The sequence below is a fragment of the Microcebus murinus genome, chromosome 6, assembly GCF_040939455.1.
Source record: "Microcebus murinus isolate Inina chromosome 6, M.murinus_Inina_mat1.0, whole genome shotgun sequence".
Classification (NCBI taxonomy): domain Eukaryota; kingdom Metazoa; phylum Chordata; class Mammalia; order Primates; family Cheirogaleidae; genus Microcebus; species Microcebus murinus.
Window position 1 is genome coordinate 98847845 of NC_134109.1, and position 17533 is coordinate 98865377.

A 17533-nucleotide genomic window follows, 5' to 3' on the forward strand; every position below is an offset into this window, starting at 1 on the left:
GGGAGCCACGTTTAGAATCCAGTAAGGTCTGGGGCGGGCCCCAATAGTCAAGGACATCCCAAGAAGAGAATTGATGGTGTCTCTCCTCCCATCAAACCTGAATAAAGAGATCCAACAGGCCACCTTCAGATATGCAAGTCACACACCCAGAGGAGGGTTGTCAGTCAAGCCTTGCATTTGCTGGGCTTTCCGAATTTTTCTTGTTTTTGTCCTTATCCAACCACGTGAGGCTAGCAGGCCAAAGAATGATCCAAGACCCAGAGAAGTTTGTCTCTTAGTTGAGGTCATGCAGCTATTCAGCAGTAAACCTGGAACCAAATCACAGTCTTGATGTCTCCAGTTCTGTGCTCATTCTAGCATTTCACTGCCCTCTTCTCAAAAATAAATTGTCTTCTGATCGTGAACACTTTAGATCAGTTAAGGGGTCATTATTTTTATTCTTCACCTAGGTAACTGGGGTCAATGCTGAGTACATCTTTTGGGAGAGTAGCCAGTCTGGGGTTACTAACATTGGGCTCCCAAGGTCTGAACCCTTGTGAGTGGAAATCAGTGTGTCACACGTGGAAATCAGTGTGTCACAGTATCACATCTCAGCCAGTCAGTGTTCACAGACGTGAGCCTCTGTGGCTAAATTGGCTAGATGGGTTGGGATGTAGTTAAAGTGTTCAGGCCATGAGTGTGCCTAGCAGGAAATTCAGGTTGAAAAGAATAAAATCAGTTGGGCTTCCAAAAGGCATCTTTTGCTTTATGGAGCAATGTATTTTGAGTCACATGGAACTGTGTTATAACTGAAAATTGGAGAGTATAGTGGAAATAGTAGGTTTAGAAGCCTTGAGCTCAAACCCTGGGTCTGCTATGTAAATACTCATAACTGCATGACCACTGTCGTATCCGGTCTTTAGTTTCCTCAGATATCAGTGAGTTAGTTGATTAGGGATGAAACGAGCGTGTCTGTCAGCCCAGAGCTGTGTGGCCGAGCTAATATTTGCTGAGTCCTTCATTGAAATCTACCTGGAAGGTTCCATTTCTGGCTTATGGGTGGCACTGGGCTTGCAGCACCAGTGCCCTCTCTGCTTCCTAAGTGGGGGCTTCCCCCCGTGCCCCATTTCTCTTTTTTTTTTTTTTTTTTTGCTCGCTTTCTCATGATTTTGCTTTTGACTTGTTCATTTTGGCAGAGGGGGAGAGATACAGAGATCCTCTTATTTCTGTTTCATCACTTTTCCCCAGTTCTGTTTCTGGGTTGAAGTGTGTCTTTCCCCAGCATTTGTACCTGTGTCTATGCAGCATTGGATAATTTAGGTGGCATCTGTGGGCCCAGGCCTTGCACCCCGCCTGAGGCCCAGATTGGTGACTTGTGCCATTGCTCTTGGTGAGTCATCTAACAAGAGTGTCGTCGTGTGGGTGCCCACTCCAATGTCATCTCAGACACATCCACAAGCCTGGGTGGAAAGGAGGCCAGGCAGCCTTTAAGATGGCCAGTGGAGTGAAGGTCTCTCCATCCCTTCTCCAGCAGAAAGACAGCTTATTCTAGGGAGAGCAGTTTGCTCGTCATAAGGAAGGGCAGGTGCCAGCACTTATCTTAGGGAGAAGTTTCTCTCATGGGAGGAGGAAATTGGAACCCTGGCAGGGTCCCCGCCCTGACCTCATGCCAGCTTTAAACTCTGTCCCAGGATCTGGGGACAAGTTGTTTTATCCACCAAAGTGCTTCCTCTCTCCTCCTCACCTCTGCTCTCCAGGCCCACCCTGTTTTGGTGAGCAAAATGACTGTCATGGTTTTAGCATTCTTTACCTTTTCTGGATCTTGGTCCCCTATAAGCTGTAGAAAGATAAAGCACCATTTCCTGCCTCCCCCCAACTCTCTTCAAAGAAACATCAACACACAGAATGTTCCTTAGACTCTTTAAGAGGAGTCACAGCCCCAAAGCTCACTTGGAACCTTTGGTATTCAGAGACTCCAGATGGAGAACCCCTGCCTGGGGAATCCTTCTGTTTGGAGAATCTAGTGAGCTCTCAACACACATGGGATCTAGTTTGGACAGAGCCGTCTCCCTGCTGCCCTGAGAGCTCTCCTTTGAGTGATGTTGGCCCCCTGTGTTTTGCTATTTGCTGGTTCGGCACGGAGGATTCGTGTCACAGGACACGAAGCAGCTCAGCCATTGTTCAATATTTCTGCAGAACCACAGTATGAAGTCTTTGGCAAGGTTAAAATTACCCTCGCTTCCCCTGGCAGAGCTTTAATTTGGATCTGTCTGCTGCCTGCTATTAGAAATCACGTTGACTTAATGGCAGAATAAAAATAGAACTTCTTTCCTCCTGCCTTATCTACAGCTAGGGTTCCTTAACGTAGAGTTGTGCCCTGTCTGAGAGGGTGTAGTGTACACAGAAGTGGCTCTTTATCTTCCTACATCAAGGGCTCTTCTTTTTGGAGATAAAAGTCGTTCATCATTCTACTTTGATGATTTAAGTCATTCTCCCCACCACACCTATAACTTTTTTGCCAGTGTTATCAAAGCATATCTAATACACATTTTTAAATACCACAATTTAAAGTATATGATGTGACTACTGACATATGAATTCATGTGTAAAAGGATCACCACAAAGAAAATGGCGAATATGTCTATCACCCCTCAAAATTCACAAATAACCACTGATCTGTTTTTTATTATTACAGATTTTTTTTTTTTTTGCATTTTCTAGACTTTTCTATAAGTGGAATCATATCATCTACTCCTTTTTGTGTGACTACTTTCACTCGGCATTGGCATTTTTGATTCCTTCCTTTTTTGTTGTGGTCTCAGTAATTTGTCCCCTTTCCTTGCTAAATAGTATTCCATTGTGTGGGTTTGCCAAAATGTGTCTAACCCTTCACCTGTTGATGGACATTTTGGGTTGTTTCCAGATTTTGATTATTAGAAATAAAGCTTCAAAGAACATTCATATGTCATACAAGGCTTTGTGCCAATATGTGTTCATTACTCTTGGGTGCAAATACCTAGAAATAGAATGTTTGTGTCATGGGGTAGATCTAAACTTTTTTCCAAAGTGGTTGTACTATTTTACATTTCAAGGTGTGAATGTTCCAGTTGCTCTACCATCATTACTCACCCCCAGCTGACAAGTCAGTCTTTTTGATTTTAGCCATTCTGGTGGGTCTATAGTGATGATTTTAATTTCCATTGTTGAATATCTTTTTTTATGTACCTGCTTGTCTTCTGTGTATCTTCTTTGGTAAAATGTCTGTTTACGTCTTTTGCCTATTTTTTATTGAGTGCTTTGTCTTATTATTGAGCTTTCAAAATTCTTTATATTTTCCAGATTCAAGTTCTTTGTCAGACCTTTGTTCTGCAAATAGTTTCTCCAGGGCATAGTTTGTCTTTTCATTCTTATAACAGTGTCTTGTAGGGGCAAGGGAGACAAATGTACATTATTTTTTTTCAAAAGACGCCAGTGGCACAGTGGCTCAAGCCTGTAATCCTAGCTCTTTGGGAGGCCAACTCAGAAGCATTGCTTGAGGCCAGGAGTTTGAAACCAGGCTGAGCAACATAGCAAGACCCCCATCTCTACAAAAAATAGGAAAAAAAAAAAGTCAGCCAGGCATGGTGGTACAAACCTGTGGTCCCAGCTACTTAGGAGGCTGAGGCAGGAGGATCACTTGAGCCCAGGAGTTTGAGGTTGCTGTGATCTATGATGAGGCTGCTGCACTCCTGTCCGGGTAACAGAGCAAGATCCTGTCTCAAAAACAAAAAAGAAAGAAGGAAGGAAAATGACAGCACTACAGAGCGTTGAGAAAGAAAAACTGGTATGTGGATAGAACTTGGATAAATATAAAAGTAAAACCAAAATACATCTTTTATACCTTAAATATTAAGCATTTAGGATAAACTGATATTGAACATTTAGGATACACTGAATGTTTCTATTTGCAAAGGTCATCCCAGCTTCCTGTTATGCTTTCATTTGAATGCTATGTTGAGTGTCTTCTCAACACCTTTATTGAGACATAATTTACATATAACAAAATTCATCCATTTGGAGTGCATAGTTTATTAGTGTTTAGTATAATCAGAGTTGTGACTATCACATAATCTGATTTTCTTACCCCAGAAAGGAAGCTTGTATCCATCAGCAGTCATGCCTTGCTCTCCCCACCCTGTACTCCTAGCCATAGGCAATCACTACACTACTTTCTGCCTGTATACATTTGCCTATTCTGGACTTTTCATATAAACGGAATCATACAATATGTGGTCTTCTGTGACTTGCTTTTTTCACTTAGCTTAATGGTTTGAAAATTCATCCATGGTGTAGCATGTGTTAGTAGTTCATTCCTTTTTATGGCTGAATAATATTCCATTGTATCGGGATAACAGTGTCTTTTGAAAATTAAAAGCCTTTAATTTTAATGAAGTCCAATGTATTTTTTTTCTTTTATAATTGGTTGTCTATTTAAGAATCTTTACCAAATCCAAGATCGCCAAGATTTTTTTCCTGTATTTTCTTCTTTACAGTTTTGATTCTTATATTTACATTTATAATCCATTTTTAGTTAATGTATGTAGTTCAGGGAAAGGGTGAAGGTTTGTTTTCTTATATATGGCTATTCAGTTGTTCTGCTCCATTTGTTGAAAAAATTAATCCTGTCCCCATTGAATTAAGGGTGCCTTAGTACCTTTATTGAAAATCACTTGACCATATGTGTGAATCTAGTTCTGGGCTCTCTTTTGTGCTCTCTTTTGTGTCTGTATGTCCATATGTCATTAGTCATGTTGTTTTGATACTACGTCTTTATATAAGGCTTCTAACTTTTGTTCCTTTTCAAAATGCTTTTGGCTATTCTAAGTCCTTTGCATTTTGTATACATTTTGGGATAATCTTCTCAATTTTTATTGTTTACAAAAAACTCTTGGGAGTTTGATTGGGATTGTGTTGAACCTATAGATCAATATAGGGAGAATTGACATCTTAATACTGAGTCTTTTGATCCATGAACACAGTATATTTCTTCTTTTTTTTTAGGTATTCTTTAATATTCTTCAATAATGTAGTTTTTAGGGTTTAGTTCTTGTATATCTGTTGTCAGTTTTAACCCTAGGTATTTAATAATTTTTAATGCTATTATAAATGGTATTGCTTTTTAAAAATTTCAATCCCAGTTTTTCATCACTAGTATATGGAAATGTAATTGATGTATATATGTTGACCTTAAATCCTGTGACCTTACTAAACTTACTGCTTTTAGAATTTTTTTAATAGATCCCTTAGAATTCTCATATAGACATGTCATCTACAAACTTCTCCCTTTCCATCTGTGTGTCATTTATTTCTTTTTCTTGTCTTATTGCACTGGCTAGGAATTCTAATATAATGTTGATGGAAGGATGAGAATAAACATCTTTACCTTATTTTTGGTCTTGGGGGAAAACATTCAGTCATTTACCATTAAGTGTGAGTGTCCCCACCAGACCTTTAACCTTGTGTTTATTCACATTGTGTTGTCCACTGTAGAGAAACTGCTTAGTTGTTCAGACCCTGAGTCATAATTACTAATAACCTGGTGGCTTTACAGTATATATTATTTCAGACAAATATGGTGCAAGCCTTTTACAATTAAGTGGTGGCAGATGCCACCATCTGAGTCTAGAGTAGTGGTTCCCAACTGTGGCTGCATATGAGAATCACCTGGTAACTTCAGGTAAGATCCTGATGCTCAAGCCATGCACCAGAACACTTTTATCAGCAGCTCTTTATATGTATTAGTTTATATAATCTCATAAAAACTCCAGAAGGAAAGGACTGTTGTTATGTTCATTTAATAATTAAGTAAATTGAGGCTTAAAGAGAGGATAAGAACCTTTACACAGGTACATTGGCATCACTCCAGCACCTATACTTCACTAAAATTGCCTGCCCACTGGCTGTATTAGAAAGTGAAAGGCATTCCCCTTCCTTCTACCTCTCCGTGATTTTAGTATTCTTTTGAAACTGGTCTAGGAAGCTGTTATAGTAGGACTTGTCCCAATAGTGTGTTGGTCTGTTTTTCATTCATTCATTCACCCATTTATAGGCCTGTGCTGAGTTTTAGGCTTTTGTTTGTTTGTTTTATTGTCACCCAGGCTGGAATGCAGTGGCCTCCTCATAGCTCACTGCAGCCCTCAAACTCCTGGGCTCAAGTGATCCTCCTACTTCAGCTTACTGAGTACTGGGTGGGTCTGCAGGCACATGCCACCATGCCTGGCTAATATTTCTGTTTTTAGTAGAGCCAGGGTCCTGCTCTTGCTCAGGCTGGTCTCGAACTCCTGGCTTCAAGTGATCCTGCCACCTCAGCCTCCCAAAGTGCTAGGATTACAGGCCTGAGCCACCATGCCTGGCCTGCACTGAGTTCTTAATATCCGTAGAGTGATATATATAGGTAACAGGGTGAGAGAATGAGAACAGCAGAGCAGCTGGAATCATGGAACAATAGCCAACATAAAAATAAATTTAAAAGACTACACAAGAGGATGGAGGATGAGGATAGATACATGTGAAGTAATGCTCAAAAACCACTGACTAATCAGTTTAGTGTATGACTTAATGTCATCTGTATACTGGTGTGTCTGGGGGTGTTCACCGTGTAACCCATTAACTCCTCCAGTCTGACTTTTTAATGAGTCTCTCTTATAGCCATGGTGCAGAGGGTTAGGCTGGGGTCTGAAAGCCATCTTTTCCAGACTCCTGAGAAAGACTGTACTACCTGGCCAGATGAAAAGGGTATGAGGCACCAAAAAGGGAATTAACATTTAATGAATACCTGCTGTGTTCCAGGCATCATGCGAGCGGCTGCCTATGTGCTATTCCATTTAGTCTTTATGCTGGACCTGACGGATAGATATTATCCAGCTTTTATCCCACTTTTACAGATAAGGAAACAGGTTCATGACTCAGCAACAGATGAAGCCAGGTTTGAACACAGGTTTGTCCAATTCCAAAGCTGATGCTTTATCCCCTGCTCAAAGGCTCCAAGATTGTGCAGAGACAGACAGCAGTTGTATTTTCTCCTGACTTAGCATTTCTGACTCTGAAGGTTACCATTGTGAAACATAGGGAAGAGTGTTGGAAGAGCTATTTCAAAATTAGGAAGGAATGGGATGGTGTGCATCAGAATTAAAATCTATGATGGAAGAGAGTGAGGTGCTCCCATTCTATTTCTTAGTTCTATTCTTGGATGAATTTGGGAAGAGGTCAGCTGGGGATGTTTTTTAAGTTGGATAGGTGTTTGGGATTTCTAATACCTTTTTTAATTCCATAAAAAGCAAAACACAATTTTAAGAACCTTCGAACTAGTTCAAAAGAGAGCAAATAAATCCTTAGGACATCTCCCAGGAAAGATTAAGGTCAAAACCCTGGACATGTACTGTTTTTTCAGAAACAACCTCCTGATCAATTATTTGTTGCTTAACTTGGGGTCTTGGAGACTCTAAGACCTGAGTGGTTCATTTCCTCTGACCCTGAATTTGTTTTGTCACATTTCCTGGCTGGCTCAAAGCATGGGGCCTTTCTGTAAGAGCACTCAGAGTGCTCTTACACTTTGGGTAATTTTCCTGTGCATGTGTTTGTTTTATGTGCAAATAAAGGGCACATGAAGGTCCAAATAAAGGACTTCATCTCCTTTGTGGTCTTTGGGAGCTGTGTCGGAAGGGACCTTACAGGTACACCTGGTTCCTAACTTTCTCCATCTCTCATGTGAAATGTTACCGAAGCCCAGTGAGTCGTAAATGTTTTTCTCCAAGAGTCTGAAGTCACTTTGGGACAGAGCTGCACTCAGAACCAGGCTGCCTGACTGACTCCACGCATACCAGGAACGACGTGCTTCCCGCCACAGCGGTTCCACCTCCTTATGTGTTCGACTTGTTCTTCACCCACAGGTTCTTCAGAAACCAACCCCAGAACTCAAGCATCAACTGGCAGCTTTTTCCAAGCGAGTCGCCGGCGCCGTGACCGAGCTCATCCAGGCCGCGGAAGCCATGAAAGGTAGGTTGGGTTCTCCCACACCTTCCTGTCACCGTGCAGGGCACCCCTCTGAAGCAGTGCTAATAGGATGAGCTGAGCAGGGGACAAGCACAGCCAGCACAGGCGCCTTGCTGGCTAATGCAGCCAGGAGCAGTATAGTGGAGTGCTTTCTTAAAGCAAATGGGTGTAAGTTAGATTTTTTAAAAGTAACATCCTCCCCGAAGCAAATCTTTTCTCTAGTCTTTGTATTAAGGACTTCTACTTACATGGTGCCATCCCTCTATAACTGCTCTCTTCCCTTAGGAGTCTCCCCATTTATCTTTATCTGCATTTGCATTCACCCGAATACTTAACTCATATGCAGACATTACTGTTACTTTCATATTTAGAAAATAGTGCTGAGAATGTTGTCTGCACATCCTTTGAGCTCACGTGGAGCAGCCGGCTCACCAGGGAAAGGGTTTTCTCACCGGTTTATCCGTTCCTTTGAACGGAGGCGGGTAGCCTTTCCTCAAGCGTTCGGGGAGGGGAGAATGGCCAATCTCTGCGCGGTCTAGGGAGGACACTCGCTTACATTCATGAGCTTTAAGTTCAAAGTCAGAGTAAAGCTCACGCCTCGGTCCATGAGATCTTCGTATTCGAGGCTGCTGCTGTGACCGCTCCTGTGGTGGGACCGGACGCGCAGCTGGCTTAGGCGCCCAGCATCGGCTCCCCGGCCGCCGCATCCAGGTGACTTTTGTGAGAGCCAGAGAGAGAGGGTCCCTTGGGACAAGGCAGGCCGCAGGCTCCTGGCAGCCCCCCCCTGCATGCAGGTCCAGATATTTGTGATTAAGCTGGTGCCCTGAGCTCTGCAGCTACCAACCGTGACCTTCTTTTGGACTGACTTTAGGAACCGAGTGGGTGGATCCGGAAGACCCCACCGTCATTGCAGAAACAGAATTACTGGGGGCTGCAGCCTCCATTGAGGCTGCTGCCAAGAAGCTGGAGCAGCTGAAGCCGAGAGCAAAGCCAAAAGTGAGTGTCAGTTTGTGGCCGCTTGTCTGACGTCACTAGGTCACCAGGTCTCACGGCGGGCGGCTGCGAATGGAGCTGGGCGTGCTGTGGGGAGCCTGTTGGGCTAAACAAGCAGCAAAACCTGCTCTCCCTGCCCTGCACCTTTTCACAGAGTATGGGGCAAAGACAGCGGGTGAGTCTTTCAAGTCAACCACCCAGAAAATACCTCTGGGTGTCCAGGGTAAGAACTGGGGCACCTGCAGTCTTGATTTAGTTCTGTTATATAAAGCAGGTGTTGGATGCTTCCTGTCGAAAATTCCTGTTACTGGATGGGAGATTGCCGGCCTCCAATTTTCTGGTCCCCATTATGCTTTTTAGAGAGAAATAGCAAGGCTGGGAGGAGGGCATTGTGAGCCTCAGAAATGCACCTGTTTAAAGACTTTTTTCAGTGTCTGCCGGAGACTGGTGGGCTGATGTGTTTTTCGGTCTGTGTCATCTAGATAAATGTTTAAAATTGAAGATCGTGAGTACATGTTAATAGAAATAGCCATTTGAAGGAAAGAGACGCTTTTAGATTGGGCAGTGGGGAAGACACTCTGTAAACCAAAGGATGTCAAGTTAGTGCTGTCTCCACAGGCAAATCCCCCAGCCCTGTTAAGAAGCTGTAAGCCCCCCCCCCCACGTCCCACCTTCCATGGCTTTATCTTCAGCAGGAAGGTGGTAGAATCAGAGGTGGCCTCTTTTTCTTCCTGTTCGAGCAAGTCCCTGGTAGTACCTGTAACTCACCTCCTTTCCAAGGACCCAAATATATTATGAAAGATTTCCTGGCCCTTCTCCTAAAAAAAAAAAATTTGGACTTCCCACCCCCCAGTTTAGGTGTGTCTATGTTTCTGCCCTTTTTTTGTAACATGAAATAATGGAGTCTGAGCACTGAAATATACCAAACCGCCTAAAAGCAATGCCTGGGCCAGTCCCGCATGTAAAATAGACACAAGCATGTAAGTTGTCTATCATGCTTAGGAACATTCGTCAGACCTTCAAGGTCTTAGAACCAATCTCCTAATAGTGGTAAAGGCATCCAAACAGTTTCTCATCAAGAAATAATTTAAGAGTTTTAGCTTCTGATTTGGGGGTTTACCAGGGTTCTCCCCACTGGCCTCAAACCTGTGGGTCTTGGGTTGCCTGATATTATCAGTGTTTTTCTTATAAACTTAAGAGCTAAGTCTGCTTGTAGGGACAACTCCATTTTCTGTTATGTCTTTGTTTCTTCTTTGTCAGTCAGTTAACTGTGAATGAAAAATGTACTTTACATGCAAGAATCAACCAGTGACTAAGATTTAGAGGTTTGGTGCATAATTTGTGCCTTATCTAATTGATCACAAGTGGCCTCTCTTGGGAAAGGTTCTGTCGGCTAATGCCAAAGCCATGTCAGTTGGCACTTTCATTCTCCTGGAAAATTAGGCCAGTGCTAACTGGTAGCCCCCATTCCAGCCCCTTCCCTTTGTCTTTCTGAGCTCTCGTCTGTCTCTGAGTCCTGGTGTCCCTCTGTCCAGTCATTTATTTACTTCATGATTTTTGATTGGAAAAACAAAATCATTAGCGTTCCTGCCCCATAAGACTGTTAGAACGATTAAGTAAGGGATTATAGGAGCAGAGTGACATACAGTGAGACTCAGTAAAATGGTACCTGCATCACCATTGCTGTCGTCATCATCGCCACAAACATGCTTCTGGGACTTCTATCCTAGGAAAATGCCTGGAATAAAAATTATTCCATAGGCGCCTGAGAAAGGAAAAACAAAAAGCTCGCAGTGATACAGTGCGAAGCATGTGCCTATGTACTTTACCTGGATTAACTCATCGGGTCCTTGCAAAAAGTCCATTAGAATCAGAGGCACCAAGAGGCCAATTACCTGCCAGGGTCAGGTCACCAGGACTGAGCCAAGAGGGATGCATGTGGGTTCTGGGTGGCAGTTTCAGTCCCAACCAGTCCCCTTTTGCACCCCCCCCCCATTGTCAGAGAAGGCTGGTCTAGTCCCACAGGGGACATCTGTGGTCTGCATGTGCCCCTTGATCCATTGATCCCACCTCTGGGAATGTGTCCGGAGCGGGGAATCCAAGAGGGGAGGAAAGTCGTGTGCGTGTGTGTGCGTGCAAGAGCTTGTGTGTATTCACAGTGATGAGAAGTTGGATGTGACCTGAGCATCTTTTTTTTGAAAGAATATTATGCAGCTGTTAAAAATGATGGCTGCTAGGACTATGCAGCGTGAAGAAGGTGCTCGTGGTATGATGGAAAGGGGTGGGGGAGGGGGGAACAGGATGCAGAATTATGTGCTCATTGTGATTACAACTCTGTAAAAATACTTGCATAGGAAAAAGATAAGTAGGGAATGTACACGAATGGTGATGGAATTGGGTTGGTGGAGGGGGTCCGTGTTTTGTTTCTAAAACAATGTTTTAAAAACAACAGCCCTTTACAAATTAATGATGACTGCTGCCGTGGGCCAGTGGGGACTCCCTGCGCTACTGTGGGATCATCTAGCCTCTGTGTTTACAGTGAGAACGTTTACAGGGAAGCTGAGGAATCCTTCAGTTAAGGTCAAAGTTCACATAAATGACGATGTGAGTCATTTCCTTGCGGGAACCTTACCGTGGGTCTCTCCCGTCATTTGGGGAAGGGTGCTGGTACTTGTAGAACACTTTATAAATGGTCCGAAGTCTCTCTCTGCCTGGTGACCAGAGGCTCCTGCCACATGGATATTATTTATCCAAAATAAATAATATGGTTGGAAGAAACCATCAACCCAAACCATAGATTTTGCGCCTGTCTCTAGGAGGGGAATCCACTTTTTGATAATTTCTGCATGAAATACAATATCTTCCTTGCCTTTATAAGGGAGTTTATTTCCCCAGTTAAAAAAACAACAGCAACAACAATCTGACACCAAAATTATCCAGTCTTTTGAGATAAATTCCTTCTCGCAATCCTCCCCCATAACCTTAAAAAATAAAATAAAAAAACCTCAAGATACTGAAATAAACGATTGCTGTTACATCCCTCTCCCTACAGCTCTGCTCCTTTACACACACCCCTCCGTATAAAATGAGTATGTCTTCCTTCTGTACCTGGGGAGCATTTGTACTGCTTTAAGAAATAGCTTTTGGGAGGAGTGATGGTTTTGTTTAAATTGCTTTTGCTCATCGCATTCTCAGGTTGCCTGTTATAAAAGGTCTATGACGATGATTCTGGTATGTCCCCACTTCAGGCCCTTAAAATTTAAGCATCTGTTTTTACCCAGAGTCTCCCAGACATGCACCATTGAATCCACTGTCCACTTGGGGAAACGGTACAGTGGCAAAATGAGAGAGTCAGTGTGCGCTGGTGCATGTGCTGACAGTATTGCTGATGGCGCCGCTTCCATACCTACAGACAGACCCGTGCTCCAAAGACAGGTATCGGAGTCGCTGCATTGGTGACCACCCCCTGCAGCTGTAGCCTTCAGTACTGTGCCTGTTCTCCAGCTCAGTCAAACCTGGATGCCTTTTCTGCAGGCCTCTGTGTGATATGTTTGATATATTAGGTTGTTATTTAATCCAACTATATATCAAACATATTCCTACAGTGTCTTGCCCTGTCTCCGGGGGTTGCTAATAAAGTTTATAAGGCAACAGGATAGAATACGTTAAAATCACGAGTAGGTTTAGAAGACGGACCACTCATTACAATTCATTATGTTATATTTTATTTCTCCTTGTAGCATTCGAGACCTGTATCAGCATTACCAGACTATTTGCTTATTATAGAAATAAATTATAATTACTGATGCTTCATAAGAGCTGGAGATATTTTTACAGCTTAGTTTTGTGCAGTGATGAGTCCTTAAGGAGGTAGCTTAATGGAAAAAATGGAAATTTCTAACCCAAGATTATAACCTCCAAACACATCTAGATTTATATTTTATTTTTTTTTGTTCATTTTTATTCTGATCTTCAATTGAAAAGTTAGTAATTTTCATGATCAAGATTTCAGCAAAAATTCAAGGAGCACAAATCAATTATCTGTCGATTTCCTTTCTACTTATGTAACAAAATGTATAAACCAAATCGGCCATACCAGCTGTGTGGACGCTGAGTCACTGGGCTTTATTCAAACCTTGGTTAGGACTAAATATATCTAATAAAGATAATGTAATGTGGACTGTGCTCTGTCTGTTGAATTTCCTGTTGTAGGTTAACTTGTCAGCAGAGGTTGATAATATTTACAATAAACTGACGATCAGAAAGTAATTCCATAGCCTAATTGGAATTACTGGGGCAGGAAGTTTCGGATTATGATACAGAAAATAGTTTCCTGGTATGTAACAGCCACCTTTGGTTGTTTTGGCCTCTCCCTCATAGAAGAGCCTGGGAAGTACGTGTGAGTTCATTCTGAGTTCTCTCACCAAAATACTTTGTGAGCACTGCTTTCTGGAAAGAGAACTACCGCGCTCAAAGCTTAGTGTTTTGGAGGAGGAAAGGAGGACTCTTTTAAGGAGCATTCCTGAATATACGTGTGAATGCAGTTTTAAACAGGTCAGTTGTGAAAGCTTCCTCCGGCTATGTCTAGAAGCCATCTCCAAGTTGCTGACAGGTGACTGCACGGTGACAGGGTCACAGACAGCAGCAGCAAGTGATGACACAGGAGAGGGACATGTGGCATTGGAGTCCTAGATTCTGGAGTTATAAAGTAGAACTTGTCCCTGGAATGATTTTCCATTGAGAAGTGGTCTATATGTGCCAACAGGTGCTCCGCCAGGCAGATTTTAAGGTGCTGCCAAAATCAGTCCCACCTTCCCACAGCAAGGGGTTTGGTTTTGGTTTTGAGTCCAGTGAAAGCTGTTTAACTGAAACGACAAATGGCCATGGAAAAAGATAGCAAGTTGTTACGAATAAAGAAAACCAGGCCAGGTGTGGTGGCTCACACCTGTAATCCCAGCTGTTTGGGAGACCAAGGCAGGAGGATCGCTTGAGCCCAGGAGTTTGAGACCAGCCTATGCAATAGAGTGATACCCCATCTCTACAACAAATAAGAAAAATTAGCCAGGTGTGGTGGTGTACACCTATAGTCCCAGGTACTCAGGAGGCTGAGTCAGGAGGATCACTGGAGCTCTAGGAGTTTGAGGTTGCAGTGAGCTATGATGATGCCATGGCACTGTAGCTTGGGCAACAGGGTGAGGGCTTGTCTCAAAAAAATTTTTTTTGTTTTTGAAAGGGCCTACAGATGAAGCCTGTTTGTTTAAATGAATGTGACTTTCTTGTTCCTTTTGGTAATTTTGTCATTGACCAGCTTGCCCCCTCTGTACTGGTTAATACTGAGAATGGAAAAAGGTGGCCAGAGGTTCTGGGAGGAGTTGGAGCAGTCAGGGATGTCAGTATGGCCAGGCTGTGGGCTTTGAGCTCATGTGCCACTCAGTCCCAGGCCAGGAGATATGTAGGGTAGATGGGAAAAGTTAGACGTATGTGAAGTACTCGGCCAGCACGAGTTGCCATGACTCCCACCCATGTAGACCACTAGGTCCTTTTCAGACCCTCCTCAGGCATACAGAGAAAGGGACTTGAGATCTAGCAAGTTTTTTTGACTAAATCTTTGAAGAATTCTGTTATCTTTTCTTTGTGCTTCCTATATAGATATTTAGGGGCCTCTCTCCCTTTTCTGAGTACATGACTAAATCTGTAGGAATTATTTCATCAAACAGAAACAGTGATTAAAAGATTATGTCAGTGGTATTACTTTTCATTTTAAAAACAAAAAGCAGAGTAATAAAGCAGCAGATACTGTGGGAAAACCACTCCCAAGATACTCATCGTTCAAGCTTGGACCTTTTCCAGTGGATGCTGCATGAACTTGCATTTATTCCACATCTGGATGCAGAGGGTGGTCCCTCCCCAGGCCCAGGCCCAGCCATTCAATAGTGCTCTCTCTCTCTCTCCCTGTCTCCCACTTTGCCTGTTTAAGGTCTCCCTGTAGCCTTCCCTGAGACCAGGCCAGCCTTAGGGGGCAGCAGCCCAGCTGTCCAGGTCTGCACCCTCAGCACTTACAGTTGTTGTAGGAGGTTTACGTTTTATTAGAACTATTAAGGCTGGTGGTCCTAAAGCCAACCCGCCCATGGATCTTCCAAAAGAGAAGCTCATCTAGCTCTTGTGCAGTTTGGGTCTTTGGATGCAAGCTAAGACCTCCCTCAAGGTGCCTCTCCGTTCAATACCAGAAGCAAACTGGTGGCAGCCAAACTGGCCACAGAAGAAGGAGAAACATGGCTGCGGCTGCACACAGGCTTCCAGCTGGCAGGAGAACACCCGCTCCTGTTGCAGGAGTTCTAGATGTTGGCCGCCTTTTCTCCCTCAAGTCGTTTAAATTATATGCAAAATGTTCACACTTTTAAAAAATATATCCAAGGAATTTTTCTTGTTTAAGTTTCTGATGCACTGTGACCTTGTCTTAAATAGCAAGCATTCTGCAGGACTTCTGTCACACACATACCTCCCTGGAAAGACGACACCATGGCTTGTCCTTTGGTTTAGAAGCCAGTTGTGAGAAAAGCGGCTGTTGTGCTTTTTAGTTTTCAACAAGAGCAGGCTTTCAGGGAGGGAGGCAGGAATCAGGGCAGTGACCCTTCGCCTTCAGGTTCCTTGTGGGGAGGTCTGTGGGGTTGCAGGGGCCTGATTCGTGAAGAAAAGGGGAGGGAAAGGACCGTGGGAGGGACGCTCTTTCCCTGCCCTGCACGTGTCCAGGGCCCGTCAGGGTGGGCGGTGGGAGGGATGAGGTTGGCAAAGATGCCACAGGAAGGAGGCAGGGCTCCTCTGAGGAGGAGGAGGCCGAGAGAGAGGACAAAAGAGAAAAAGTAGTTCCTGCTGATTTTGGCCAGTGCCTTCTCAGAAAAGGGTAACAATCTGGAACCTGACATGTCTAAACTGAAGGACTAGGAGAGGGTTGAGCTGTTCCTCAAGTTCCAGACAGAAGACTGAGTGACAGACATCGGAAGAAGGTCTAAGTCCAGAGCAGTGACTGAACCCAGGCCCCCTGCTCCTGGTCAGGTGCAGAGGGGAAGCTGGGAGAACTGCCCCACCACGCCACGTGTTGTTTGACACTTCCGTTTATCGTTGATTCGTGGATTTTATTTATAACCATGTTAGGTTGTAATCAGAAATGGCAGGAAGAATCTTCACTAGAATTATGAGTGCAAAACGTTGTTCAGACAGAAAAATTACTTTAGCCCAAATCCTGAAAAACAATTTCTAAAACCACAAAAACATATGTAGTATTAGAAATAATAATGAAATTAATTGATCATAGCTCTTGAGTGAGTCATGCTTTACATATACTAATCATTTACTTATAACACCCCTAGCAGATAGGTTAGGAAGGACAGTAGGTTTTGAAGATGAATGAATCAGCGCAGAGATTTATGTTCTCGGAATCCATGAAAGGCCAAAAACCAAAATAAATAGGAGGAAAGCCTGCCCCTTCTCCTCTTTTCACACTGCTTCCTCCCACCACCACCATTTCCTCTTCCAGGGGGACCTCTAGCCTCTGAGACTTCATACCTATCAGAGCAAAAGTAGGGATCTCAGATACTCTCTCGATACGAGAAACAGGTAGGAAGGGAGCCCACCCAAAGTGTAGCCTCTACCAAAAAGGATCTCAGCAGGCCACTAACTTTTTAAGAGATGGGCCTTGCAGGAGATCGGCTAGTATGAAAATAAATCAGCACACGGGTGCTCAGACCTTTCTCAAAGACACCGAAAAACCCAGGTGAAGACAAATCCATCCTCAGCTAGCGTCTGCTAGGCAGTCCAGGAAGATAATTGCTAAGAGCTAGTGGGGACCCTTTTCAAGTGGAGGAAAGAGGGGGAAAGAACATTGCACCAAAGGAGGAGAAGATAGATTCAGACTGAGAGGCAGCAGCTAATACCTTCACGGGATTCTGAATTTCTATATATATGTTAACCCTTTTTCCCAGTGCTATCTCGTTAAGAGTGCCTATTAGGAAAATGCCGCTGTGCTTACATTTGTATATGCATGACTAAGTGTCACAAACTGAATGCTAGCTGAGGGACACGGGTAGAGCATGCGATTAACAACTCACAACCGTAAACGGGGCGGGAACCTGCTCATAGCGAAGCATGCATCAGGCCGCCGTGGGTCAGGAGCGGACGTTTAATGATATGGACACTGATACTTACTGTGTTTTTTATTTCTCCTCCTCTTAACCATACACATTGTCCTCTGGCTGAACTCTGGCACTTGGGAAACTCGTTTTAAATGGATGTATTCATTGAACCAATGTTTATCACATGGGCTTCTCCCCGTGATTTTTGTGCTAGAGAAACATTAAGTGCAATCAAATACAATCTGTGCCCTGGAGGAGATCGCAGGCTGGTTGGAGGAAGTTAACTGGGGCTTGTTCTCCTAAGTCCAGGCTGGCATCTCCTATAGAGTAGTCCATAATCACCTCCATTAGAAATACAGATTCCCGGGCCCCACCCCAGACCTGCCGAAACAGAGTCTGCC

At 43.6% G+C, this 17533-nt stretch overlaps 1 protein-coding gene across 2 annotated transcripts in view; it reads left to right on the plus strand.

Annotated features, from left to right (window-relative positions):
- The window catches only part of TLN2 (talin 2), a 406920-nt gene that overhangs the window by 374215 nt on the left and 15172 nt on the right, over nucleotides 1-17533 (plus strand). For both annotated transcript variants that reach the window (XM_020286036.2, XM_076004441.1), the window contains exons 53-54: nucleotides 7908-8013; nucleotides 8882-9006. In XM_020286036.2, the coding sequence (XP_020141625.1) occupies nucleotides 7908-8013; nucleotides 8882-9006 (231 nt within the window). The remainder of the gene's footprint in view (nucleotides 1-7907; nucleotides 8014-8881; nucleotides 9007-17533) is intronic.